Source organism: Alternaria atra (assembly GCF_907166805.1).
Source record: "Alternaria atra isolate CS162 genome assembly, contig: 25, whole genome shotgun sequence".
Lineage (NCBI taxonomy): Eukaryota > Fungi > Ascomycota > Dothideomycetes > Pleosporales > Pleosporaceae > Alternaria > Alternaria atra.
In genome coordinates, this window is record NW_025091323.1 from 4,673,151 (window position 1) to 4,699,978 (window position 26,828).

The 26,828-nt window shown below is 51.4% G+C and overlaps 8 protein-coding genes across 8 annotated transcripts; 5 read left to right on the top strand and 3 right to left on the bottom strand.

Moving 5' to 3' along the window:
* Positions 1–516: 516 nt before the first annotated feature.
* ALTATR162_LOCUS6624 (uncharacterized protein) lies at positions 517–4,380 on the top strand (the record flags this gene model as incomplete). Its single annotated transcript, XM_043314246.1, has 5 exons — positions 517–1,111; positions 2,361–2,876; positions 2,927–3,234; positions 3,299–3,477; positions 3,528–4,380. 5 exons carry the CDS (start codon positions 517–519, stop codon positions 4,378–4,380), a joined length of 2,451 nt encoding a protein of 816 aa, XP_043170181.1.
* A 788-nt stretch (positions 4,381–5,168) lies between these two features.
* Positions 5,169–6,847, top strand: ALTATR162_LOCUS6625 (uncharacterized protein; the record flags this gene model as incomplete). The annotated part of the gene is made up of 5 exons (XM_043314247.1): positions 5,169–5,340; positions 5,396–5,538; positions 5,589–5,802; positions 5,856–6,250; positions 6,308–6,847. The coding sequence occupies 5 exons, from the start codon at positions 5,169–5,171 to the stop codon at positions 6,845–6,847; spliced, it is 1,464 nt and encodes a 487-aa protein (XP_043170182.1).
* Positions 6,848–6,965: 118 nt separating this feature from the next.
* On the bottom strand, positions 6,966–8,626 carry ALTATR162_LOCUS6626 (uncharacterized protein; the record flags this gene model as incomplete). The annotated part of the gene is made up of 2 exons (XM_043314248.1): positions 6,966–8,137; positions 8,188–8,626. The coding sequence occupies 2 exons, from the start codon at positions 8,624–8,626 to the stop codon at positions 6,966–6,968; spliced, it is 1,611 nt and encodes a 536-aa protein (XP_043170183.1).
* A 333-nt stretch (positions 8,627–8,959) lies between these two features.
* ALTATR162_LOCUS6627 (uncharacterized protein) lies at positions 8,960–10,811 on the bottom strand (the record flags this gene model as incomplete). The annotated part of the gene is made up of 2 exons (XM_043314249.1): positions 8,960–9,646; positions 9,696–10,811. 2 exons carry the CDS (start codon positions 10,809–10,811, stop codon positions 8,960–8,962), a joined length of 1,803 nt encoding a protein of 600 aa, XP_043170184.1.
* A 419-nt stretch (positions 10,812–11,230) lies between these two features.
* Positions 11,231–16,722, top strand: ALTATR162_LOCUS6628 (uncharacterized protein; the record flags this gene model as incomplete). The annotated part of the gene is made up of 3 exons (XM_043314250.1): positions 11,231–11,259; positions 11,309–14,201; positions 16,132–16,722. 3 exons carry the CDS (start codon positions 11,231–11,233, stop codon positions 16,720–16,722), a joined length of 3,513 nt encoding a protein of 1,170 aa, XP_043170185.1.
* A 1,337-nt stretch (positions 16,723–18,059) lies between these two features.
* Positions 18,060–20,178, top strand: ALTATR162_LOCUS6629 (uncharacterized protein; the record flags this gene model as incomplete). Its single annotated transcript, XM_043314251.1, has 3 exons — positions 18,060–18,425; positions 18,513–18,907; positions 18,957–20,178. The coding sequence occupies 3 exons, from the start codon at positions 18,060–18,062 to the stop codon at positions 20,176–20,178; spliced, it is 1,983 nt and encodes a 660-aa protein (XP_043170186.1).
* A 980-nt stretch (positions 20,179–21,158) lies between these two features.
* ALTATR162_LOCUS6630 (uncharacterized protein) lies at positions 21,159–22,381 on the bottom strand (the record flags this gene model as incomplete). The annotated part of the gene is made up of 4 exons (XM_043314252.1): positions 21,159–21,836; positions 21,885–22,067; positions 22,115–22,230; positions 22,285–22,381. The coding sequence occupies 4 exons, from the start codon at positions 22,379–22,381 to the stop codon at positions 21,159–21,161; spliced, it is 1,074 nt and encodes a 357-aa protein (XP_043170187.1).
* Positions 22,382–25,979: 3,598 nt separating this feature from the next.
* ALTATR162_LOCUS6631 (uncharacterized protein) lies at positions 25,980–26,783 on the top strand (the record flags this gene model as incomplete). The annotated part of the gene is made up of 2 exons (XM_043314253.1): positions 25,980–26,549; positions 26,598–26,783. 2 exons carry the CDS (start codon positions 25,980–25,982, stop codon positions 26,781–26,783), a joined length of 756 nt encoding a protein of 251 aa, XP_043170188.1.
* Positions 26,784–26,828: the final 45 nt, after the last annotated feature.

A 26,828-nucleotide genomic window follows, 5' to 3' on the forward strand; every position in this document is an offset into this window, starting at 1 on the left:
CAAGAGTTCCTTCCAGCCATCCTCAGGCCGATCATGCGCCATAACCTTCTCTTAGGCTTGCCAGCCCACCCCATGCAGGAGTTCTCATGTTCCGTGTCTGTAGAGTGGATCCAGGTGCGCTGATGCGTATTCGCTTGTCCGCATGCAGGTTTTGGAATGTGCATACTAAATAAAGCCAGGCTCAGCCCTCGCGAGGGGCGCGGCTGAGTACTACCACCATATCTGTCTTGCACGGTGCACCTTTTCATCCCCACTTGTCGTTGTGAGACCGATAGGGCTATTACTTTCGTTTATACTCTCGTTTCGCCGTTGAATTCACTTTGGACAATTGCCGTTTACAACCAGGACATAGTAAGAAGAATCGCAAGTGGGGTAATACTGAAGATGATGGCTCTCGAATCACCACCGCCGCTATCTAGGAAGAAGTCAATATTTCGACGTTTCTCTAGACGAGATCGAGGTGACACGCCTCCATCGCCTTTCCTCATGAACGAAGGCCTACTACGGACATCCAGTATGCGATCACCGAACCTACAATCACCCAATCCACAATCGCCGAGAAGATTACAGCGCCGCCCTTCACATGCACCATCATACCTCCTTACACCACCGCCGTCGCCCGCAAAGAAGAGCACTGTCGTAGCTATCGATGCCTCGAAACCACAACAGCCTAAGATGGTTGCACATATCCAACGCATCGAGCTACCGTCGAATCATTATGTCTGTAGCCAGTTCACACCTCCGCCATCTCCAGAGCCGCGGCGACGCGTTCTTCCAAGCGCATTACCGACCATGCCATTTCCTGGTAGGCCCCTCATAACATCGTGGAATATCTTCCTCCCGCCCTCGCAAATACACTCGTTGTATCTTGGTTATGCGCCAAAGGATATGGATGACAAGTGGTACATATACAGCGAAGGTCCCGATCAGACAGGAAAGCTAAAGGTCCATTTCCACCGAAGTTGGACTGGCATGAAGGTTGCAGAATTGTTCGTTGTCATGGATACAAAGGGCGAGGGCGCTGGCAAGATTGTAGGGATCAAATGGAATGGGGGTGAAGAAATGAACTGGATGAGTGAAGAAGAGGCGAAATACATGATACGGACGGCGTGTAGGTGGCAATTAGCAGTGGATCTGGAGAAATGAGCTCTCGCGATACGTGGCAAAGTTCGAGATCGTGTTCGCGTTCGCGTTCACGTTCACCGGCAATTCGTCTCTTCTTTTCTTTTCTTGATGCGCATTAGCCCACGGGCTCCTTTCGATCCGTACCGTGTGGCGTCCCATGAAACGATGTTCCAGCCGTGTCTAATCTGGTCTTTATACCCGTTGGTGGTATAGAGCCCTCTAATATCGGGCTTCTTTTTTTTCCCTTCATTAGCGCGCGCTTTGTTTACGTCCGTAGTTCTAGCGTGAGATGCCAATGCTACGCCTATGATGTTTCTCAACGCTTGATCAAAAGAAAAACATGCGGATTCAACACTCCGCTCGTATCCTCCTTGTAGGCATGCATTGTGGAGTTGGGTGGTATGATTCCTGCAGCAGAATCTCGTAGGCTAATCCGGCAACCCTGCAATCGCCCCTTCCGTTCGACATGGAAGAACGCCCAAGTTCCATGATTGGAACGTGACTCTCACTGAACATGTGACACATGTTTCTTTTATCGCATCCTTGATCCTAACCTCATTGCCCTCATAATGGATCATATCTACACACTGGTCTCTAAACATCTCAACATAACGATGGCGGTGACGTGCCGTCTAACTAGGCTGGTGGGGACCAAGAGGCGCTGCACGCTTCCGACATTCCTCGCGTCTTCCCTTCTTCGGTGCTACTGTTCCTCACCCACATCTCTCTCCACACAATCCATGGCAGTACCAGGTGTACCACGACTGATTGAACCGTTCGGCCCGAGATGCAGTCCACATTAACACCATCATCCAAAAGTTCCTCTCCCCAGCCACAGCGCTTGCCTGTTAATCCAAGAAGGCACAAGGTCGACCCGTCGTTACGAAAACGCGTCGTAAGAGCGTGAGTATAGTCCCAGCCTCCATCTTTTGCGTTGGTATTGGCCACGATTTCTTGGTGCCACGGTACCAAGATGCCGACAAATGTCGCCCAAGCATTCGTTGTTTGCATATTTGCATACGTCAGCATGGCTCGTCAGCAACGCTGAGAATACGTGCAACACTGAGAATATGCGCATCGCGCACATCTTGGGCCGCGCGAGCGCCAGCATTCTTAAACACAACACTGACATAAGGAGCGCAGATGCAATGCGTGCAACGTTCGTCGAGTTCGGTGTTCTGGAGAACAGCCGTGCCAAAGATGCAGCAAATCCTCACGGGAATGCGAGTACCCAGCACCAGAATCTGATAAGCACTCTTTGAGAGACGAGCTCGAACGCTTGCGAAAGCGATGTGCAGCACTCGAGACGCGCTTCAAAATTGCTGCACCCGAAGAAGCCGCTGAGGTTATTGGACAGCTCGATCATGGCGTGCCAGGGCGTTCGACCGCTCCGACTTTTCTATCTGTGTCAATGGAACTGGACCAGGCCGATGCAAACGACGGTCGGCTGCTTGTTGACCCTTGTGGTATCCCGAGGTTCTTCGGTGAAACGTCTGGAGCAACATTTTTGGATTACTTGAAGCAATTCATGCTTACCCTTGTTCCTTTGACTTTCCAGCCTGAGTCTGCAGATGGGTCTTCATTCGTTGCTTCAATTGGAACCTATCAGACCTACGACTCAAGGCCGATTCCCAATCCAAATGTCGACCCTTTGTGGCTTCCTGATCATAAAGACATGGCATTGATGCTTGCCCAATTGCGAGCCTACATTCAAGATGGCAATGGCGACTTTTTGTCTGGTGGAATATGCTGTAAGCTATGCGATGGTTACTCATGGTGCTTTCACTGATACTTTACCCAGGGTGGGGCGATCTTAGCAAATTTCCAACCTCTGCAGCCCCTTCCGCCTCGATGAGTGCAATGACGACTGATGATACCCACCGAAGCTTGGCCTTTTACCATGTCTGTTTCGCCTTAGCTACGTCTATTGGCCATCCTGCTCTCCGTCGGTCTGATCAACATGCTGGAGAAGCCTATTTCAAGCGTGCGCGAAAGCTTATTGGCAATCCATTGGATACTGTACGATTCACGTTGGATGATGTTCCGGTCTTGACTCTCATGGGTTTTTATCTGATCGAACTGAACCGTAGAGATTCGGCCTACGTATATGTGAGTAGAGCTTGTGTACGTACTACACCTCAGGTACAAACTAACTTCGTACTCCAACGTCAAGGTCAGCCTAGCGATCCATATCGCGATCATTCATGGCGCATTCAGGTCATGTAACGACGAAGCGAGTAAACGCACTTTCTGGACTCTGTACATCCTGGATAGATGGCTTTCCGTACTGATGGGACGTCCGCCGACCCTACTCGACGAAGCTATTAGGCTTCCTCTACCATGCGACGAGCCGTAAGTATTCTGTGTACTTGTAGAGCGGAACGCATCACTAACCTCCTCAGCTCAATGCCACCGTGTGTAGGCCTCCGAGCGCATGTCGAGCTATCTCGCATCTCTGGCTACATCGTTTGTGAAACATTCAAAATCGCTCCACGACACTACCAACGTGGATACTCGACCCTACACGTAGATGGGGCTTTGAAGTTGCTCGAAGACTGGAAACTGCAATTGCCGTCGGTACTAGCTGTTGACATAGACGCTGACCCTGCGGTTCTTTCTCTGCATCTAGCTTCGAATCAGCTCGTTGTCCTTACAACTCGGCCAATCCTACTCGCCGCTGTCAAGCAAGCCGTCGCTGAACGCTACATGAACGGTCAATGGTCTATTCAGCAGCACGCGCATAGCAAGTATGTTCAAGCTTGCTCAGAGGCCGCCCAACGTAATTTGCTGTTAGCTAAGCGATTGCGGGCAATGAGAAAGCTACTGCAGGCCGGTCTGCACTTCGTTTTCAACGCTGCTGTTATCCTGATATTAGATCAAATCCTTCGGTCTTCTAGCATTGAAGGCACGCCTACCCTATTCAACACTGCAGTATATACCTCCGAAATAGATTTTGCGATGCGTACCTTTGAGGAGGAGTCAAGAACTGGTACCAACTACCCCAGAGACTGCTACAAAGTCCTGCAAGACCTCAAAGCTCTAGTCGATCGCTATCTATCTCACGGCCATGGACACTTCGAGCAAGGAAACGACCCTGGTCTAGTCATCAGTACTCCTGGGCAGCCGTACAGTGCCCAACGAGGCCAGGAAACCCAAGGAAACGCATCAAACATCACATCAGGCACCGTCTACCAAGAGCTACGGACATGGATGCAGAGTGATGGATTGAAACTACACAACAGCTTACTCATTTGAAAGTTATTTACCGGGATCCTTATCCGGGCGAATCATAACGAGGAACCTTGTTTTCCCCGCGGCCCTCCCGCGTCCGCGGAACTGTCAACCAATCACGGCAATGTAGTGACATTTGATTACGAACGCTTCAAGGGAATCGCTTCTACCATCCTGCCGGGCTACCGAGGGCTTGCCGACGCCATGATCAATACTCGGTACAAGAACTTGGAACCGGCCCATAGCGCATAAAGGTTTGCTGTTCAGGAGGCCGAAGGCGCATAGAAGATGATTCTAGGCATTTCTATGTCCGCTGATTTCGCCGCAGAGGATGAGGAAACGATGTCATGTTCAGCTTGCTCCAAGTTGCCCTTTTACCATTCTTGTCGAGATAAGCAACTATTGCAGAACCGCGTTAGGCTCACCTTGAACGTGTCAACGTCAAAACCCACATTCGAACAGGGGTCGCTCCCTGTGCGAAGGCCTCCGATTGGCCAAGCTTAGCCTGGCACGCTTCGATCCATGGATTCCTGCAAGCCAAGCTGTATACAACTTTGATCGGGCAAATTCGATGGGGTGTGAGGCGGTAACATATCGACACCGGTCACTGTAGGCAAGCTAGGGTCCCAATATTGAGCCTCACCAAAGCAATTACGTACAAGTGAAAGCGGAAAATGGTGAAGGTGACTAGGCTTGGCTAACTTCACGGTGCGGAACTTGCCTTTACCATGAATTTTACTCAAGAAGAAGAATGTCCTCTTCTTCCTTGTTCCCGCAGCAGCAAATCTACAGTGATGAGTTCAAATACCAACATGGGCGCAGTACTTGCAATGTCGACAGATGGGGAAGCACCCAGTTCTGAGGAGCGCTCTATGTCAAGTCGTGTGAATAGGAAGATGGACATTGCGCTCCTACCATGTCTTTCCTTGCTGTACCTGTTCAATGGTTTAGATCGATCAAACGTTGGGAATGCGGAGACGCAAGGTATGTTAGATCTTGGGGAGTGCTGATCACAAAGGATCGATCCTGACATATGCAGGGTTCACTAAAGACATCGGCGCCACTCCGGATGATCTCAACTTAGCAGTATCGCTATTCTTCATCACATTCGTGTTGCTCCAGCCTCCTTCGGCTGCTGTAGGAAGATGGCTAGGTGCAAAACACTGGATTATCATTATTATGGTAAGCCTAACGTGAACATTGTTAGTATTCAAATCTTAAGACCAAGACAGATCGGATGGGGTATCTTTACACTAGCGCATGCCTTTGTCCGCGGTAAGAGAAGTCTCATTGCTGTCAGACTAATGATTGGCGCCTTTGAGGCGGGCTTCTATCCGACGGCTGTCGCCTACCTCTCCACTTTCTACGGCCGATACGACATGGCTGTGCGGATCGGAATCTTCTACGGACAATATGCCATTGCCGGCGCTTTCTCGGGCTCGATTGGTATGCCTTACACTATTTTTTATCTTCCAGCCCTTCTCTAATACTAAGAACAGCATTTGGCATTTTCCATCTCAATCGCACAGAGTTATATAACTGGCAGTACCTGTTCATCATCGAAGGAAGTTTGACAGTCCTCGTTGCAATCCTCGCTTGGTTCTGGTTACCGCAAGGACCAGGATCAGCATGGTTCCTCAATGCTGAGGAACAAGGATTTGCTGTCCAGCGTATCATTAAAGATAATTCCAAGTGGGTTGCACATAACTATGGCGGCGATGGTATAGAGCGGGAGCGACTGACGAGGAGGGATGTTGTTGAGACAGCCAAAGACTGGAAACTCTGGTTTCTACTCTTCTTCAATATCTGCGCTAGTGTACCCAGCCAGGCTTTCTCCGTCTTTCTGCCTATGGTTGTGCAGGGCTTGGGATATTCGTCAATAGATGCAAATTTGGTATGTCAGTATGCTTGTGTATTGGCTTTTGCAGAAAGTTAACGGAATCGTGTTCAGATGTCAGTGCCGCCATTTGTATGCGGCGCCGTGGGCCTATATCTTTTTGCCCTCAGTTCAGATCATCAGAAAGAACGAGGCTACCACATCATCAGCGGCGTATTCATTTCCCTCATCGGCTTGATCATCACCGTTACCGCTCCATCCCACGGCGTTCAGTACGCAGGTCTGTGTATTCTTCTTTTCGGAAGCTATATTTCTGCGCCTCTCACCGTAGCCTGGCTGAGCGGTAATAACCCTGAGCCGGGAAAACGGTCCCTTGTCCTCGGCGTAAATGGCTTTGGTAACCTTGCTGGCGTGATTGGCTCGCAACTCTACAAGAAAAGATATGCGCCTAGATATCTCACACCGTTTTACGCCACATTGGGCTTTGTCGCTGCGACGCTTTTGGGTTATACGACGTATAGATTCATTCTGAAAGCCGTCAATAGAAGGAAGATGGTCTGGGCGGAGGGGAAGAGTGTGGAGCAGATTGAGGCCGAGAGGCTGGATTCGACAAGATATGCCGATGCGAAGATGTCGTTCTTGTATGGGCTGTGATTAATCCTTGGATAAAATCAACAGCTACATTCGCTTCATGGTTCAAGCATGGGAATATGTCCCCATATCAGCAACTCTTCGGAGCAGAATAAGCTTATATTCTCAACTTCATACGTCTTCAGTCCTCGCTAGTGCTACTTCCATCATCGGCCACAGTACTCTCAACAACCTCGTCCCTGGTCGCCACATCCCCAAACAGATTGATCATCGCTTGCGGTACACCATAACCCTGCAATTCCTTTCTCACGTCTGCCCTTGCAGCACTCTTGACAAACCTCCTCGCCGCCACCCAGAGCCGCCCACTCTCAGCCACAGGCTCATCAGCATAACTAATCAGCTCTCCCAACCAAGCCTCTTTGTCTCTCTCCATATGCCAAAACGCAATTCCAGTCCGCACATAAACCCACCCGGCATCGGAACCCTCGATGAAGTCGGTCAGGAAATGTTCGAAATCAGTGTTGAATGATTCTTGCAAAATCTGCACAGTGCGGAAGCCCCAAAACGCAGCCTCGCCCCATTGGCCGAGTTTATTGTAGGCTGCAATGGTTCGAGAGACGAGTTTGAGGCGCAGCACAACGCGCACGGTTATTCCGGTTTGGCCAGCGTAACGGCCGGATGTTATGCTGTCGTGGAAGAAGTCGTCTGCAAGGACGCGGCGTGTGCGTCCGTGGATCAGGATGTGGATTGCGTGAAAAGCTTTTCTATAGAGCTCGAGGGCTTGTAGGGCAGCTTCTTCGTTGGCGGCTTGGGCGTCAGGGTTGTCGTTGTTATTGGTGTCAGCGTTTGAGGAGGCGAGCACGGCGTCTCCGGCAAGCATGAAATCTGTGGCACTCTCGACGGACTCGCGCAACGTTGGTATGGGTTTGGCTTGAAGGCGAGCGAGTTCTTCGCGGACGGTGGGCGAGTAGCCGTGTATGCTTATACTATGGAGGCCTTTGACGTGCTCGAAAGGCAGTAGCAACTTCCGTTGTAAAGCAACCGGAATACCTAGACCTTCCTGTTCCCCTTGCGCGTCTTCCTCTTCATCATTAGGCTCTACGTACGGATTCCTCAGGACAAAGGTAGTGGACAGTCGCTCGTTGAGCATAGGATACGACAACGCGCTGTAATACCACGTTTTGGTAAACAAGTGCAAATCATCCACTAGCATGACAACCATGTGTTCCGGCACAACTCCATGGAACGGCGCGGTTATTTGTACAACGGCATGGTACGACGTGAACGCATCGGCGCGGGCGTCGGTACATACGATGGGTACAAGACCCTCGGATGAGATGTGGTTCACTAAGACTCCAAGTTGAATATCAGCGTTGCATCCTAAAGAGAAGGGAAGAGCTCACGGCGTCCGCGAATACCACTTAGTGTCGTCGCGGTGAGTTCGAGCAGTTCTGGGACCCCTTCGGTCGCCATCAGGTAGACCCGGTACATACCCGCACTAGGCCATGGTGTAGCAACCTTGACAAAGACATTTTCTCTCCTCCACACTTTCTTCGCTTCCTCGTACACCTGTCTGTTCACCCTCAAGAGATCAAAGTCCCAATGATACACGCCACCAAAGAAGCCCTTGGCCTCTAGTTCCGTACTCCTGACCAGGTGATCAGAAGGGTTAAAGTAGATGGAGTAAATTTGTTCACGGAGCTCCAAGGGCAAGCCGAGGAAGGGGAACGGGTTTGGTCCGGTCGCGGCTTCTTCGGATACGTTGGACGGTTCTGGGGGTGCTTCTGGTGGTGTGGACCGAGATGCAAAGGGATTAGACACGAGAGATGAGAACTGAAACATTGTGGTGTTGATATGCAGTTACGGAGCTGAGGTTGGAATTGGGAGAAGTGTACGGGCGGCTGGAACATGCATGACGGAGGATGCGCCCCACCATTAGGTCCGGTGTTAACGCCGTGGGCCGAGGCATGCACGAAGGAGCGTAGTCTCTGATCATCGCAATCGCAAACTATTGCCATGCATGCGTGATCCTGTATTTCAACATATATAATACATATCATGAGTACCTAGGACACCCATATCCAGATGAAGTACTCCCGTGCTATCTGCATAAGAGTGGAACGGTATCTTTTCGTGGTATCTTTCAAGTCCTTACACGTACATCCCAGAAATTCTTTAACGTGTCTGAGTTGGCTGAACACCCTCCTGATGGCTAGCCACCGCCTCTGGAGCACTCGCCGCTGAGGGTACAGTGGCTGTTTGAGGTGCCGAACCGCCCAGCCAACTGAATGCGCCTGCCTTCATGTCGTTGAGTTGAGCTTCCTGCATCTTCTTCTCCTCTTCGGCCATTTCCTTGAGCCACTGCTCTCCGTTCTCGCGAATCTGCTTGTCTAGGTGCATGTAGTTTTGCTTGTTGAAATCACGGTACATGTCGATCATCATCTTGCCCTCTGACATTCCCTGGCTAATGTTTTGGTCACCAAGAACCATGCCTTGCTTCGGTCCATCAAGACCCAGACTCTTCATAAACATGCCGCCCGCGCTTCCTTTGGTCTTCTTCTTCTGCTCTAGCAAATCGCGCTGGAACTGTTCGCGGAGTTTGGCTTCGCGACGAGCATACTCAACGGGTATATCTTTGCCTTCCATAGACTTGAGAACGGTGCGGACGTCGATCGGGGTACCGGTTTGGGACATCATGGCGAGGTACTCAAGGAAAGGGATCATGGCTACGAGGCCCTTGTCGCCAGGCTCGCCTTTCCACTTGGGGAGAATGATGGCGTTCTCGGGTTGAAGCTTAACATGCGACGGGTCGGTGTCGATCATGATGACTTTGGAGAGGTCGCGGTTGAGGTAGGAGAGGTCCTGAGAAAGGTTAGTAACAGTTATTTGACAAAATGCAGGGTCAACATACCTTGATGTACTCGCCCTTTTCGAAGCGGGTAGCTTCACGGAAGAGGGGCCACATGACGAGACGGAAGGGGTCAAGTTTGCGAATGATGGGGTCGGCGTCCATGGACTTTACAGAGGTGAAGATGACGAGCTCGTATTGTGAGCTGAGGTATCGTAGGAAGTAGTCGAGGCCGGGTCGCTTTGCTAGTCGGTAGCCGTGCTTGGTAGTCCATTCTGAGTGTAGTAGTAGGTCCTCCAAACTCAGTACCAGAGTAAGTTCGGGCGCGCCTCCGGGGATCTTGTCCTTGTCTGGAAGCAACTTCTGGAAGGTAGGCTCTGTGTAGTATGCCTTCTGTCCGTTGATGCGGGCAGCTGCACGAGCGTACATGCCTCCTAACGTCCAGCCATTCGGAGCGTCAATGTGTGCTGCTTCTTCTTCTTCATTCTCCCAGTTCCTGCCCATGAAGACTGCGCCCGTTGTACCGAATAGCAGCATGGCGAGATAGGACCAGTTGGCAACGCGATTCCGCCGCCTGTCGGTGCTCGTCTCGTATGCGGATTTGGGGAGTTCGCCGCCACCACCGCCCTCTCGGCCTCCAGCAGCACCTGGTGTGGGGTCTTCGTAGAACTCGTTCGGGTCGTTCGGGTCTCTCTTTGCCTTTCCATCAGCTTCGGCGTGCTCCTCAGCAAACGTTGAGGGAATTCCGTATCGCAGGTCCGGCAGTGGCTTTTGCGGCTGTTGCGACTCTGGGCTTTCCGTGGTGGGGTCTGTGTTCTCACTGGGCGACTTGGGCCCCGACATCTCCTCCTGCTCGTCCATTTTGAAGTCTTTCCCTGCATCTCTCGACGCCTGTGTTGCACTCTCCACTGGCCTTGAGGGCTGTGTTGGTGTTGTGTTTTTCTCTGGTGCCGCCGCTGTGTCGAACTCAGGCTGCTCGGAGGGGTTGACTGGGTTGGGCCGCGCTTTGTTCTCCTCGTCGAACTTGATGGGATCTGAGGGTTTCCATGTGTTGTCTTTTGGCTTGCCGACCTTGGCGTATGTGCGCGTCCATTGCGAGGTAGAAGCTATAGGTGTGATGCGCGGAGCTGCCAGTGCGGGCCGGATGCGCAGCGCGCGGAAGGCGGCTCGAGGAAGCATTGTGATAGAATGAGGGAGTAAAATACAAATTAAGAAGAAAAAGCGCCCCTACGAGAAATGGGCCGAGAACATGGAGGTTGTGGTATCTCTGGCGTTTTGCGATGAAATAATTGATGGAGCAGGGCTTGACGCAATGACGCTCCTCCCTCGCCAGAAATTCGCCGATGTCATATGGCAATCGTGGCTTCACCAGTCCAGCAGGAACACCGAACATGCCGCCCCGCTTGTACACCACCTACATCTCCGCCTTCCACTATTGATAGACTTCAGTTCCATGTCGCCTCACAGGGACGTTTTTGCCCATGCGACAGACTGGAAGGCCTCTGCGGCGACATGCGCCCATGCCCGGAGGAGCACCCTTTCAGCTATTATGCATAGTCCTGCTTTTGATATGTTGCTGGACGATTCCAGGTCATGGCATGACCGATGAGGCCATATCTGAACTGAGGTAACGCTGTTAAACCGTTACTGTCACATGTGCATGCTAATTCTGGTAGACAAGAGACACGCGACATCTTCTACCATGGTTACGACAACTACATGAAGCATGCCTTTCCAGAAGACGAACTACGACCACTTACATGCGCACCCCTCACTCGCGATCGCCAGAATCCCGCCCACATAGAAGTCAACGACGTTCTCGGAAACTACTCTTTGACATTGATAGACAGTCTGTCAACACTCGCTATACTTGCTTCCACGCCTCCGAACGATGCGGCTGGATCGAACACCGCCTTGGAGGACTTCCAAGAGGGTGTCAAACTGCTGGTAGAAAATTATGGAGACGGCACTCCGGGACCTCGTGGTCGAGGAGCAAGGGCGAGAGGCTTTGATTTGGATAGCAAAGTGCAGGTCTTTGAGACGGTCATTCGCGGAGTTGGCGGACTGCTCAGCTCACATCAGTTTGCGGTTGGAGACCTACCTATTAGAGGTTATCATGCAACAACAGAGAAGAGGGGAGGACGCGAAGGGATATTCTGGTCCAATGGATTTGTCTATGATGGACAATTACTGCGGCTTGCGACAGATCTCACCGATCGATTGCTACCAGCCTTCAACACACCAACTGGCCTACCATACCCCCGAGTCAATCTGCGATACGGAGTACCTTTCTATGCAAAATCACCAAATAATATGGATGCCGAGCATGGCCAGTGCGGCAGGGATCCAAACGACAAAGGAACCGAAGTTACCGAGACATGCAGCGCTGGTGCCGGAAGTTTGGTTCTTGAGTTCTCCGTCCTTAGCCGACTGACTGGCGATCCCAAGTACGAGAGATTAGCCAAGGATGCTTTCTGGGCTGTGTGGCATCGCAGAAGCAGCATTGGGCTCATTGGTGCTGGTATTGACGCTGAGACAGGGCAATGGGTGAATGCCTACACAGGCATTGGAGCGGGCATCGACAGTTTCTTCGAATATGCTCTCAAGTCGCATATTCTTCTTTCTGGACTACCCTTCGATCAGGAAAACGCGGCTACTGATTCTCCAGACGCATTCCTAGCTACCTGGCTCGACGCTCACGATGGGATCAAAAGACAAATCTATCGTGGAGCGCAACACCAGCATCCCCACTATGCTCAAGTCGATCTGTACACGGGTGCCATCAGGGCCTGGTGGATAGACAGCCTGAGCGCGTTCTACCAAGGGCTCCTAACTATGGCCGGCAAGCTTGACGAAGCTATTGAGACGCACTTGCTTTACACTGCTCTTTGGACCCGTTATTCTGCGATGCCCGAAAGATGGTCGACCGCAACTGGCAATATCGAGCATGGCCTTCGCTGGTGGGGTGGACGACCAGAGTGGATCGAATCAACCTGGTACCTCTATCAGGCCACCAAAGACCCCTGGTATCTCCATGTAGGAGAAATGGCGCTGCGCGACATCAAAAGACGTTGCTGGACCAAGTGTGGGTGGGCGGGTCTGCAGGACGTGCGTACCGGGGAGCTGAACGATCGCATGGAAAGTTTCTTCCTTGGTGAGACCGCAAAATACCTCTTTCTACTCTTCGATCCGTCGCATCCTCTCAATACCTGGGACGCTCCATTCGTATTCACTACCGAAGGCCATCCATTGATTGTACCAAAGTGGTTACGTCCCATCCAAAAGACGCGACCAGAATCTCCTCAAGTCTTCGAAGTGCCTGAGATGTGCCCTCTTCCGCCAGCTCACCTGCCTTTCAGTATTTCTGCAACAGCCGCTCGCACCGATGTCTACCACGCTGCAAGCCTTGCCAAATTACACCTCATGCCAACTATCGAGACGCTTGAATCACCACTTGTGGAGTTCAGTGCTGATCATCCTAGCGTCTCTTTGTCGGATGTACGTTCGCCCTCGAACTACACTTACTATCCCTGGACTTTACCCCCTGAGCTCATTCCGCATAATGCAATGAGTTCACCGTTGGCTGTTAGGACTACCTTCGATCTTTCGTTCCCCAACATGCCAAGTACGTCACTGGTCGGTGCGCTCCAAAGGGTACAAGAAGGTATCCTGGTCAATTCCATGAGTGGACTGAGACTTGGCATGGTTCGTGAACAAGACAAACCGCGTGCGGTAGAACAAAAGTTAGATCTGGATGAGCAATTCCGCATCTACGCCATCTCTAATATAGCACTGGGCCGCGACGAGAAAGTGTTCATGTCTCGTTCAACTATCGACAACTTCAATCCGCTTGATCCGTATTTTACGAGAACACGGGACTCACATACGTTAGACCTGGTCGTCGATGTACCGCCGCAGCCAGCATCCGCATCCTCCAACACGCTGTCAGACCTCCTTAGCGATGCGCTGGGTGATATGAGCAACTTATCCGACCTGGACATTGCGGACGTAATTGACTTGGAGGTAGACCCCGAGGCGCTTGAAAACGAACCCTCATATCTCTCCAATTTCCTTTCGTCGCTTCAAGCTCTGCTCTCTGCCCCATTACCCACGTCCACATCATCAGCCTCTAAATCACAGGACCTAGATCAGCAAACCGCGAAACGCCAATTCTTCCCTGCTGCGCTTCCCACTGGGCCTGGCGCTGCGCCAATGCCAGATACCAAAGATCCAGACACGTCATACAGCCTTGATAACCCCCTCATCTGGTCGAATATCTACGTACATCCCACCACCCTCTGCGCTGAGCGTCTGCCCCTCGAGGTAGCAAAACAGCACCAGATCATAGCAATCCCCAGGGGCGACTGCTCATTCTCTACCAAGTTGCACAACATTCCCGCTTACCCACCTGACCCCGCCTCTCTCCAACTGGTCATTATCGTCAGCTTCCCGGAACACGAGGAGAACAGACATGTTGATCCAGAGCGGCCTCCTGTGCAGCCGTTACTTGACGACTTGCAGTACACGCCGACGGGCATATTGAGACCAAATCCCATTCCAATGATTATGGTAGGTGGGGGAGATGACACGATCAAACTATTAAGAAGGGCGAGTGGGGTGGGAGTAAGGAGGAGATATCACTTCCGCAGTCAGGGTGTGAAAATTGGTAATCTGATTGTACTCTGATGGTACAGTATATATAACATGCACATAGGGTTTGGGAACAATCAGGTTCGTCTATGTACACCCCATAAGGGAGGCCTCAAATAAACACGTGTTGTACAAGGCTGGGTCTTCCAAGTTCGTGGAATTCAAGGTGAAGATGCAAATCCTCTGGTGATCGCTCGCTAATCAAGGTGCGACCGGTGCGGGATACCGCGTTGGCTTGATAACGTCGATCGGTGGCGCTATCCCTTCGCAGGTGTTGCTTGAACGCTCTTGGTATGCTTGCAATCCTGTACGGCTTAGTGCTTACGCAACCTTAAAACAGCCTCATTAGGTACCTCGAATACTGAATCTTTATCAGCTAACTTCAGTCTTCATGTAATCTTTTAGAGCATTCATTCAAGAGGTTAATACTGTTACAGCTTCTTGTTGGGCACAACGCGGCAGGTCCATAGCAACCGTACACAGCGCGTACATTTGCGCTAATGCTCCAGCCTTCCTCTTTCTACTCCTTCATGTGATCATTAACACATCGTCATAGTCGGACAACGACTTCAGCAAGAGAGCATAAGTCAGTAGTAGTCATGAAGTTGATCAGAGCTCTCCCTACACAAATGCGATCGAACGGTGCTATTGCGTCGGCGCGTCTCATCGGCCCTGTTACCGTGTTACTCAACCTTGGCGGAATCCCCGTTGGCATTACGCAGCAACATTTGAGATGTATGAAAAACGCTTAACAACTCAAGAAACGAAACTCGTGTTCTCAAAATCGAACCCGAACGATGGAATGATGATATATCGTGCAAATTGAAAGTTGTTTCACTTGACCGATTTCTGAAACCTCGATACAATACTATATCTTACACATGGGGTAGCTCAGGAAGCACAAACTCAATAGCCGTCAATCAACAGACTATTGATGTCTTAGCAAGCCTGTTCGTAGCCCTGCGGGCACTTCGCAGCAGATTCGTAACCGTTACCATCTGGGCTGATGCAAATTGCATCAACCAGAAAAACAACCACAAAAAGAACAATCAGGTGGCGCTGATGGGCAAGATATACAAACGAGGCCACCAAACGTGGGTCTCACTTGGTTGCCCAGACGAGGGGTGGGCTGACGGTAGCTGATCTCCGCTCTTTCGTCTTCCCGAGAACGCACCGCTATTCAAACGCTTCGTCAGAAGTGTGGGGAGGACCATTCATCATCATTTTATACTCCACCGGTCGCGCCGGTCGAGGCTTGGTATGAATCATCTTAGCGACGCACTCCGATCCATGAGGACCACGCGAAAAGATGACGATGTCGATGATCCGAGTCGGCATCGTCGACAAATGGCCACATCTATGTTGAATTGGATAGCCACTCATGATTGTTAGCCAAGAGTTTGGGTAGTTCAGGAAGTTGCGCTGTCACGAATTGATCCGATCTGCCTCTTTGGCAGACATCAGATTCCTCTTCTGTCCCTCGAGACAGTTCTCAACGACTGAACAGATGGACATGTTCTCACACCAGAATGGCGCAGAGAAAGGTTGGTTCCATGAACTTGGCACAGGAGTAAGCCGCGCTCGAGAGATGTGTATGCTGAGAGACGAATTCCAATCGGGATGGACGCGTCGCCTGTTACGAACTCTCCAATTTTCGAGTCGTAGGCAAGCAAGTGTCCCTCACGACCACATCTATGGGCTTCGTAGTCTTCTTCCAGCGAAGGGACAAGAGTCGATACAGCCAGGCTATAATCTCAGTATACGTGAACTTTACACTTCCATCACCAAGCTCCCCCTCGAAAGGAAAGAGACTATCAGCCTTCTTTGCTGTGCGATAAGAACGAACCAGTGGAATGAACATAACTTACCTTCCTGGAGCCTAGATTTCAGCAAACCTCTGGGCCAACTTCCGGCTGCTGATGGAGATGATGATGTTGTTGTAGTAATAAGATATGAGTTCCTTCGCAGCGAGGGTTCAAATGTATTCGATATTCTCCGTCTCAAGGGTGAAAACCAACAAGATCCAATCGCTGAACATCTTCCAAACGGCTTCGGCTTCGGTTTTGCTGAAGTCGTAGACTGTCCAGAAACCTCGGGTATTTTGTCACGCTTTGTGAAGAAGGATGTCTACAAAGAAGACAGGAATGGGAGAAGCTACTACGAGTCCGATAAAGAGGCAAACCAGCAATATGTTATTTTCCGCACTCAAGGAGGACGGTTTGGAAAATGTTTCAATGAAGTCCAGCAAGGTGATGAGATATGGACCTTATTACGATCAACCCTTGCATTCGTACTTAGACCTTTGCCAGAGTCTGAACTCGAGGAGGCCTTGCTCACGAGAAACAGGTATAGATTGGTCGGTGCCTGTGACTTCTTGGACGAAGATATCAGCCCTTCGAAGCTATCTGGCCATGTAACTCAGTCAGCTCAGATCGTGTAGACAATATTACAGCCGCTGAGGCTTCCAAGTAAAAAAAAAGGTCACGTTGGAGGGTTTGCGTTCGTAAATATGTTATATATGCACAAACACTATGATATTGCTTCTTACACGAAGTAGTTGAAATATGTAGGACAAACAAGGGAAGCTCATGAATTCAGCATACAAGGTGCATGCACATCAAAGGCGGACAACATTGATAGAGCTGTGTGTGATAAGAACAGCGAGATTCTCCAGGTACACCTTTCGCACAGAAATGGGATATCTACCCGTTCAGGCGTCTTTCTCTTTATTCGTCGCAGCAATCGAAGCATTGGAGAGGGAGTGGCTCTTATCTTCGAGATAAGGGGCCTTCCGCTAGACTAGCTCCCTTGGCACGCTTCATCTCGCGCTCAAGTCCCTCCAACCATATCCCCTCACCTGCTTTTCGTCATCTTCAGACAGCTCCCGCGGTACCCTGCGTTTTCGTTGCAGCCACATGCGCCGTTGTGTTCACGCTCGATCGCCTCTGGGCAGCGATCGTAATTCCACGGAGCGGGCCTTGAAAGCCACATCACGGACACACTACCGCTAAACAGGCAGGCGACCAAAGCGCCCAGCCTTACTATCTTTCCACTACAGCTGCGGCTACACCGAAGTGTCTAATTAGTCCTTCCGTCATGCACCTATCCAGTGTCAGAGGACCTTTCTACGAGACAAGTCGTCAGCTGGCGCATCCTCGTGTTTGTTGGTCATCTGCAAAGCTCCGGTTTTGCGGGTTCCTGCAGGCAAAAACAAAAGTACCGATACGTTTTTGCTTAATTTCACGGATGAGGCGATGGCACGCTACCTCAGGGGCTCCGCCGCCGTTCCCGTCCGATGTCGCCAGTGTACTTTTGCCTGCTCCATGTGGACGCGTGAAACATTCATGATCTCCCGGGCCATGGCTCTATCCGGAAGGTCAAGATCGTCGCCTCCGGATTCAATGCAAGATATAATGCCCAGCCAAATATAACCAGGGTTACGGAAGCTTGCCTGCCTATTTTACAACGTCGCCAAGCCTCCGCTCTACTATCTCCTACCGCTGCACCGGTTGACTACTCGTGAAGCCAGGCCGAGAAAGGAAGCTTGTGATCGTTCCCTTGTCGCGTGGGCAGTCTACTACCATACACGCCTGATATTGCATCAATCGTTCGCACCGTATACTCGAAGTGGTCAAGGACAGAGTGGGGAGAGTCGTTCGGGGTCAGATGTGGCAAGGAGCAGGTCATGTATAAGAGGAGTGTTATACTGTTCCAAAACTTTTCTTTGAGCACACCTTCTGTCCCTAGTCTTTCATTTCCACTTCACTCGTTATCACGATGCGTTCCGTCCTACTTGCGTCGCTGGCTTCACTGTCTGCCATTAGCGTCTATGGCCACCCCCAACCCACATGGCAAAGCCGAAGCACACTTGCTCGTCGTGCTGTTGACCTGGACTCTTACCGCTTGAAGCACGCCGCGTCGTACAAGAACACTGCTGAAGTTGTAGCTGATCCTAATATCAACACACTTGCGAAGCGTGCTAGTGCCGAGGACGTTGCCACCGACCTGGTCAAGGCTACGATCCCTGATGCTGAGTTTCGTCTTGTCAAAGACTCTTATGTTGGCGACAATGGAGTAGCTCACTTCTACTTTAAGCAGACCGCCAACGGTCTTGATATTGACACAGCGGACTTCAATGTCAATGTAAGTTAGCGAACTTTTCAATTCCAGCCAACTACTTTGAATAGATGCTTAGTCTCTACTGTCGAACATCTTACTAACAACTAACAGGTCGGTCGTGACGGCAATGTCTTTTCTTTCGGTAACTCGTTCTACAAGGGTGCTATCCCAGCACCGCCAAGTCTGAGCAAACGAGACGGTGCCGCACCTGCCAACGCCCTCAAGTCAGCTGTCAACGTTCTTGGCCTTCCTGTTTCCGCTGAATCAGCTGTTGCTGAGGCGAAGGAGGCTACTGAGACCTATGCTATCAAGCAGACCACTGGATGTGTCAGTGAGCCTGAAGCACGTCTTGTCTACCTTGTGGACGAGGAGGGAAAGCTTGCTCTGACCTGGAGAATCGAGACCGATGTCATGAGCAATTGGCTTCTGACCTATGTCGACGCAGAAGATGGCGAGAAAGTGCATGCCGTTGTCGATTACTCTGCTGATGCTACCTACAACGTCTAGTAAGTAGCAGCGACGACATTATATGTGATCACCACTAACAACTTCCAGCCCATGGGGTATCAACGACCCATATGACGGAGACCGTCAGCTCGTGGAAGATGGATTCTCTCCCAAAGCCAGTGAGTTCGGATGGCACAACGATGGCACTCAAACTTTCAAGACAACCCGTGGCAACAACGGTATTGCCCACACCAACTGGGAGAACAAGAACAGCGGTTTCCTAGACCTTCCCCGTCCTGTCAGCGAGTCTCTGACCTTTGACTACCCATTCTCGCTCAATGACAGCGACTGGAAGGGCTACGCTAACGCCTCTGTCACCCAACTCTTCTATACCTCCAACAAGTACCACGATGTTCTGCACACACTGGGTTTCAATGAGAAGGCCGGAAACTTTGAGATCAACAACAACGGCGCTGGTGGTCTCGGCCAAGATTTCGTCTACCTCAACGCCCAAGATGGATCAGGTGTAAACAACGCAAACTTCGCCACACCTCCTGATGGCCAACCGGCACGCATGCGCATGTACATTTGGAACACCACAACCCCTTTCCGTGACAGCAGCTTCGATGCTGGTGTTGTCATTCACGAATACACGCACGGACTTTCCAACCGTCTGACCGGTGGACCTGCAAACGCTGGATGTCTGTCTCTCCTGGAATCTGGTGGTATGGGAGAAGGCTGGAGCGATTTCTACGCGACAGCTATCCGTCTGAAGGCCGGCGACACACGCGCCACCGAATACCCTATGGGAGACTGGATTAGTGGCCGTCCCCTTGGTATCAGGAACTACTTGTACTCCACAGACCTGAACCAAAACCCCCAGGTATACTCCGACGCAGACTCCTACGACAGGGTGCACCCCATCGGTAACATCTGGGCATCTATGCTCTACGAGGTCCTCTGGAACCTCATCGACAAGCATGGCAAGAACGACGACTGGCTGCCCAAGTTTGACGACAATGGTGTGCCAACTGATGGCAAGTACCTCGCTATGAAGGTTGTCATGGACGGTATGGCACTCCAGCCTTGCAACCCTACTTTCGTGTCTGCTCGCGATGCCATTGTCGATGCGGACAAGGCGCTCACAGGCGGTAAGAACTTGTGTGAGATTTGGAGCGGATTCGCTAAGAGAGGATTGGGTGAGGGTGCGGTCTATGCGCCCACAGGCAGGACGAACAGTTTCGATCTTCCCGAGGGCGTTTGTGGAGGTGGAAACTCAACGACCAAGATGCACAAGAGGCGTGTCAAGCCTATTGAGCTGACTTACTAGATGATGGGATCATGTTTTTGGTGAGATGTAAATGGGCATTGATGATAGCATTGGGGTGGTTTTGCATACCGCAAGGTGCTTTGGGGCAGAGAGCATTGAGCGGAGTTCAACATGTGGCGAGGTGTTGATGACAATGATACCTGCATTGGGTGGCGTTCATAGGCACAACGTGCTTTCTTCCTTAATGAATAATCACATTCCTCCATCGCAATTTTGATCTTCTCTTCACTCTCGCGTCGCCAGTTCTCGCCAAAAACATCCAGTCAATCATCAGTGTATTCGACGTTCATATTCGCGGCACTTCTTCCATCAAGGTTTAACAGATTAATACGAAACGTAAGCCCTGCCTCGTTCGTGGGTGCTGTGCGTATAGCAATATAGTACCCTCCGTCAGCCCTATTGCAGCATACCATATCCTCGGTATCCGAAAAGCAAGCGCTAGGCCTCTCTAGCATAACCCTGTAGATGGCCATGTGTGTCAGATGGAACCGGTAAGCAAAACAAGAACTAGCAAATGTTCGGGAAACATGCTTATCGGACCCCACGTGTGAAAATCCCTATGGTTTCGGCAATTGGACTTAGTTAGACGCCTATCAGGGTGTTGTTTCCGCCCCCACGTCCCTGGTTCATGTAGCTTGGCTTTGTGGTGTGCTGGCATGGTATGCACGTGGGTTTACCCATAGATGGGTTTACTAGTTGGGGCCCCAAGACCAGGTTCTGGGTTCGGGGGGTTACGCCCGGTGGTGGACTCCGTGTCTAAAGAAGTAAGTGCATCAATAACAGTGCAACATTACACAGATAGATCAGTTGAGCGCAGCCTGATGGAACTTCGTCCTTCGCAATCTGTACATGCACGCGCGGTGTAATTGACGTTGTAAATCGCTGCAAAATGGTGAATGCAATGAGGTAAAGCGGTGATGATGCTGTATCCTAACAAGTATGATGCCAGTAGCCCCCACCCAAGGAACATATGAATAAACCTATTTGACGGCTTTCGAGGTTGTGTCGTGTTCTGTAGCATCCTCATCCACATCGTCGTCCCATTCATCCCTTCTGACACCACTCTGCTCAGCTACTGAAGTCGTAGCACCAGGTGTTGTCGCATCGTCATCACTCTCATCCTCAAACGCAGCAGGGTCGGCGAGCGGTTGGCTCTCTGGGTCTACGTTCCCTCTCTCCGGACTGTTTCGCTTTGGCGCACCTTCCACACCTTCATCTGCAGACACGGAGATGCCTCTTCGGCCCCACTTGTTCTTCGGCTGTGTGGTGTCGTTGCGCTGTCCAGCGGTCTCCTCGTCGTAGTCGAAGTCCATGCTCTTTCTGCCCACGAACCGTCCGACGATCCATCCACGGCCCAGGTCGTCAGAGTCTACCACGCCGCCGTGTCGAAGCTTCACACGCTGACGTGTCCAGTATACCCATGCAAAATCGATCATGAGTGCTGTCTGTATGGTACCCCATACCCAAGATGTAGGGTCGCGATAATCGGCCTCCTTGGTACTGCGCATGATCCAATTCAGGACATACAAGAAGCGGTATGTGCCGAGTGTGACTAGATAGAAGGAGTCGAGTACGGTGGGTACGGTGGTTTGACGGAGGAGAAGGAGTTGCGGGATGATGCAGACGGATTCGAGGATTTCGGAGAAAACCCAGAGGATCTAGGAATGTTAGCATCGAGTCCGTTAAGGAGTGTTGCCAGATGTTACCTTGAGAAAGGTACTATGTCCAATGAGAGTATCCTTAACGATAAGGTACCAGAACGGGGTAATGAGCACGCTGCCTAACAGACAGTACATGCCGAACTTCCATGCCTTCTCTCGCTCGCGTGTGCGTGCGTATACGCTTGTCATCAAGAAGATGATGTACAGCGATGACAGCGTGTAGAAGATCTGACCAGTTAGTCGCGTCCGCGTTGACGTATGCCAGCTGTCCGCACCTTCAAGGAGAAGTTCCACGTATGCCACCCATCCTTGGTAGCCGAAGAAGTAAAGATATCGAGATATCTCGTGGCGAAAACGAGCGCGTAGAGGACTTGGGTGATGAGGGAGACACCTGCATACGTCAGCTCATGTTGCAAGCTTCAAGTAGTGGCTAGGGCCAGCTCACCTTCAGCACTGCTGTTTGAATGTATCGCCCATATCAGTATGAGCTTCGATGACGTATGCGAGACGTCGCCGAGGATGTGAAAGAGGTTGAACTTCATCTTGGGGACAAATGATGCTATGCGACGGCTACACAGCACTAGGCCAGCCGCCTATCGCCGGCGTGTTAGGGCTCAAAGCGCGCTTTGGGCACTCTGTGCCAGTAGTAGTGTCGATAATGGACGGATGCCGATGCCGATGTATCCAGCACCAGTTCCGGTAAAATTCGGGGTCGAAGATAGGAAAGGACGGGTAGTTGATGGGTCGGTTGGATGGTGATGTGTAATGTCTTCCCCGGGTTTGACGCAAGCTACCACGCTACATGTAACGTGCTTGGCAATTCCCACGCTAGCGCACTAAATGAAGCTTAGTGGGTCGAGCTGGGGTACGCAAGGCTGAAGGCTGAAGAATGCAAGTCTAGTCTGGAGCTTCTACATATCAAACATGACTGCCTGACGATTTGTCGCCAGAGCCTAGGCAATATTGGAAAGCGCGTTTGCGCTCACACATCTGTCTTGACGGGCTGCTGATCCATCCACCGATTGGGTACAGACTTCTGACTGCCTGGCCAGAACTCCCATCATGGCCTCACAGCTCGTCTGTATCATGTTTCCATTTAACAGTCTACACGTCTGAATCGATGTGTAAATGATGAGAATCCAGCGCGTATGTCACGTACTTCCCCGAGGCCGTGGAGGACTATATCTGGGCACCATAGTCGCCGCAGTGCGTACGTACGGTTGACCCATTCTCGCACTTGTATGCGATCTGGTGTATTTTATAGGAGGTCAAGAGACTGATTCTACGCGCGCTTCAAGAATGAGATTGCACGGCAGTGTATGGCACGATAAGTGTCGGGCGGAGTGAGGCGCAGCGGGTGAGCCAAGCAGACATCGTGGTTCGACTTACGCCCGGGTCTATTCTGAGACGCAAAGTCCAAGACGCCTTGCAAACGCTCGTCAAGCTTTCTCGCGAGCTTTCGCTTCAATGAGTCAGTTAACTAATGAATAAAATACAGTGCCGTATGAGTGCCGCCCACAACCTCCGTGTCAGTGCCTCTTGCGGCGAAGATCAGGGAGGCTTGAATCAGGACTCCAAGGCCTCCAGCATGGCGCACGCGGGACGGATGGCAACAGCCTTGGTCCAGGTACAAGATCCTCCAGTATTTACTTAGAGAAGGTAATATGTGCTCTGTATCTACAATGGTTGTAGTGCCGTTGAATCCAGTGAGACCTACAGTAGCCGCGACGTGAGTGGCCAACTTCGTTGATTAGCAGTATCTCAGGCGCAAAGACGTATGCAACTTCTTAGGAAGTGTGCGGTCATGGTATACACGGCGTAGATTTTGCAATGCTCTGGATCTAGCGAGTCTATACACTATCGCAGTGTCTATTCAGGCGCAGCCGCTTCGTTGTAGTTGTCGATTGGAAGAGCTAAGCTGATCGAGGCATATTTTGTGCTTAGCAGAATGTATGCGGCCTTCAGAATAAAAGACAAAAGGTAGGGCGATAAAAATGTAGCTATATCAAGAGACAAAAGGCAGTGTATCAAGGTTTGGAGCCGCCGTGTGCTGCGGTCGCAAGTTCAGTGCGCGGCCATCGAACAACACCCAGCGCTCCACTCTACTAGAAGCCCTCGAAGGAAGCTTTCCAACACAAACAGTGTCGCAAGTATTCTACCGGAATGAGCCCTTGATGAAAGGCAGCTATCAATCGGTGAATGTGATGAGTGAAGATTACCGTTGGAAGACAACAGGGGAGCGGGATTTTCGGGACTGGACCGCTGCAAAACAATGTCTTTTAGCCGTTCAAAAACGCATAGCCCAGGTTGACTAGTAGGAGGGGACCATGATGGTGGGGTGTGACATCCACTGAGCGTTGTGCCGAAGATCTCTGTCGGCGGTTCTTCACGGAACAAGTCCCGTGGTGTGGGGCGAAAAGAGACATGGCGAGCGTGTACGCTAGCTAGCGATGTGTTGTCGATAGTAGTGGTGGCAGTGATCTTCGCCGATGTCGTTGACAAGTGCTACTTGAGAGGTGCAAAGCAGAGGAGGTGAGTTGGAAGGGTGGGAACGAGGACGGAAGAAGCGAATTAGCGGCCTTTACCCAGCCGAAGTGTATATTAGCGGCCAATAACAATTACCGCAAACATGCATTTAAGCGCCTTTGAGTCCTTCGCTCTCTGCTTACCCGCCACACGCGGGGCAATTTACTGGCTTTAAGGTACGTCAACGGCACAGCTGTCCAGGCGCACCGAATGGGAAGACACGGCTGGCCAAATTTCCTCGTTGCTGCGCGATGGAGTGCGACCCTTGTTGACGGCATCCTATGGCGCCGCCAGCACAGACAAGTTCGTCAATATCACGCTGCATCGGAAAGAGATTATCCTGCTGGGTAGCGATTGCGAGAGGAGTCGCAGACATCGGGGTCGACGTCAGGGTGGCCGCCTTACTGAAGGTTACATTCGACATTCACCTTCAAAAACCACCTCTATGCGCACTAGCCACCATGTAGTGTAGCGCGCACACCCTTGCTGGCCAGGTGTATAGCGGATTCCGATAGCAAGGCTGCAGCGACGCCCACACGGTCATGATCACCGCCGTTGCAGGACACCACCTAGAAACCCAGCACAGCGTTCCGGGCCAGCAAATGGGCCGGACACAACCGTGAGCGACCATGCACGCCTGGCCAATTCGCGGCTCAAGCGCAAGGCATGGCATGCTGGGGTCGAGGCCGCCAAACCGCGAGGAGACAAGAGAAGAGCAGGGTGAAAGCTCGGGGCGCTAATATGCAGGCCTGACAGTCAGTGCGCAGCAGCAGCATCCTTCAAAGCCTACTGGGGGGTGGCACGATAGAGTCGACGCACTAGAAGTGACCTGCACTCGAAGCCGCTATACCGTTAGCAACTTGATAAATATGACTGAGGCGTTCCCCTAGCCTAGTCATCCAGCTCGAGCCTGAATATCATCACCGTGCGCCGCGTCTTCCTTCCTGCCACCGCCCGTCTTCATTGCATTGCTTGCTACATTAGCGATCACAGCAGTAGAGGCGCAGCAACAAAAGGCCCTCCTTACCCAGCCGACAGACGTAGTTGTCATGTCTATTATACTTGAAGGTGCTATCCTCCCTCCGCATCTTCTCCAGGACAAACCAGCCTCGTGGCCAAGTCCCTACCACCCTCAGTACTACCCCGCGCCCGGCTCCTCGCCTGTCTCAATGTCTCCACACTCGCTTCATTCGTATATGTCACGCCTACCAGAGAGTCCTCTCCCATCTCAAGAGCTGAACAGTCAGTCGACTTCTGGTTGGTATGGCGGCCCCTCTATTTCGGCCCCAGAGTGCCATAGCGAGGTTTGTACTTCACCCTTGTTGCGATATCGGTTGCTCATATGTGGTTGTCTAGACCAGCTATGCCCCATATAACCACTATATACCTCCACACGCATCGTCTATCAACCTGTCGCCGCCCGCGTCTACGTTTCACTATTCAGCAAGAGCTCCAGTTTCCACTACACAGTCATCAGCAGCCATCTCTCCTGGCACCATCTATTCTCGGGACTCGGTAGTACCAGAGTCTGCACGCCCGTCAGAAGAGCCCCAATCCGACGCAAGAAGTGCACCTCATCAGTCAACATCTCGCTTGCGGAGACAATCCCACTTAATGGATCGGCCTCACAGTAGTTCAGACTCGCTGCATTCAGCGGCAGTGGATGGCTCCTGGACGATGAACGCGCTAGGCATCACCTCGAACCATGAGACTTTCTACCCAACATACACCACCCACAGTCCCCGCTTGAGTGAGCCGTCAATAGAGCTGTCATCTACCCAGATAGCCTCACCGCAACCCCGACGCATGTACACACCTATCGCCCCTCTACCCCTTGAGACACCCCGCTCACATGGAACCAAGAGGTTTCGCCAAGAGGAAGAAGAAGTAGTCGATGAGCCTAAACGAAGAAAGCGATCAGACTCACAGATATCGACACAGTTCGAGCTCAGTGAGGAAGATAAACTACTGATACAGCTCAAGGACGAGGAAAAAATGCCGTGGAAGGACATCGCAGCACGCTTTCTGACAGACCTCAACAAGAATTACCAGATACCAGCATTACAGATGCGTATCAAGCGACTACATGAACGGATGCGTGTGTGGACCGAGGCAGACGTCAAGGCACTGCGTATGGCACATGATTACTGGGCGCAAAGCAAGTTCGAAATCATCGCGCAAAAGGTATGTATCATCTCAAGGAAACTCGAGCACATGGACTGACTATGTTAGATGCTGGAGTTTGGCGCTCAAGACAAGTGGACAGCACGACAATGCTCGCGCAAATGGCAAGAGATCGATCCTGCACCCATGCCATATGCTCATTTCGAGCATCACGTCCAACAGGGCTTTGCTCCCTACGCGATGAGTCCTATTGAGCCGTCATCTAGCAGCTACCTACCTTACCTGCACGCCTAGTCAGCCTCGCTTGCGGGTGAGGGATGCGGGTAAATCTTGCTGTAT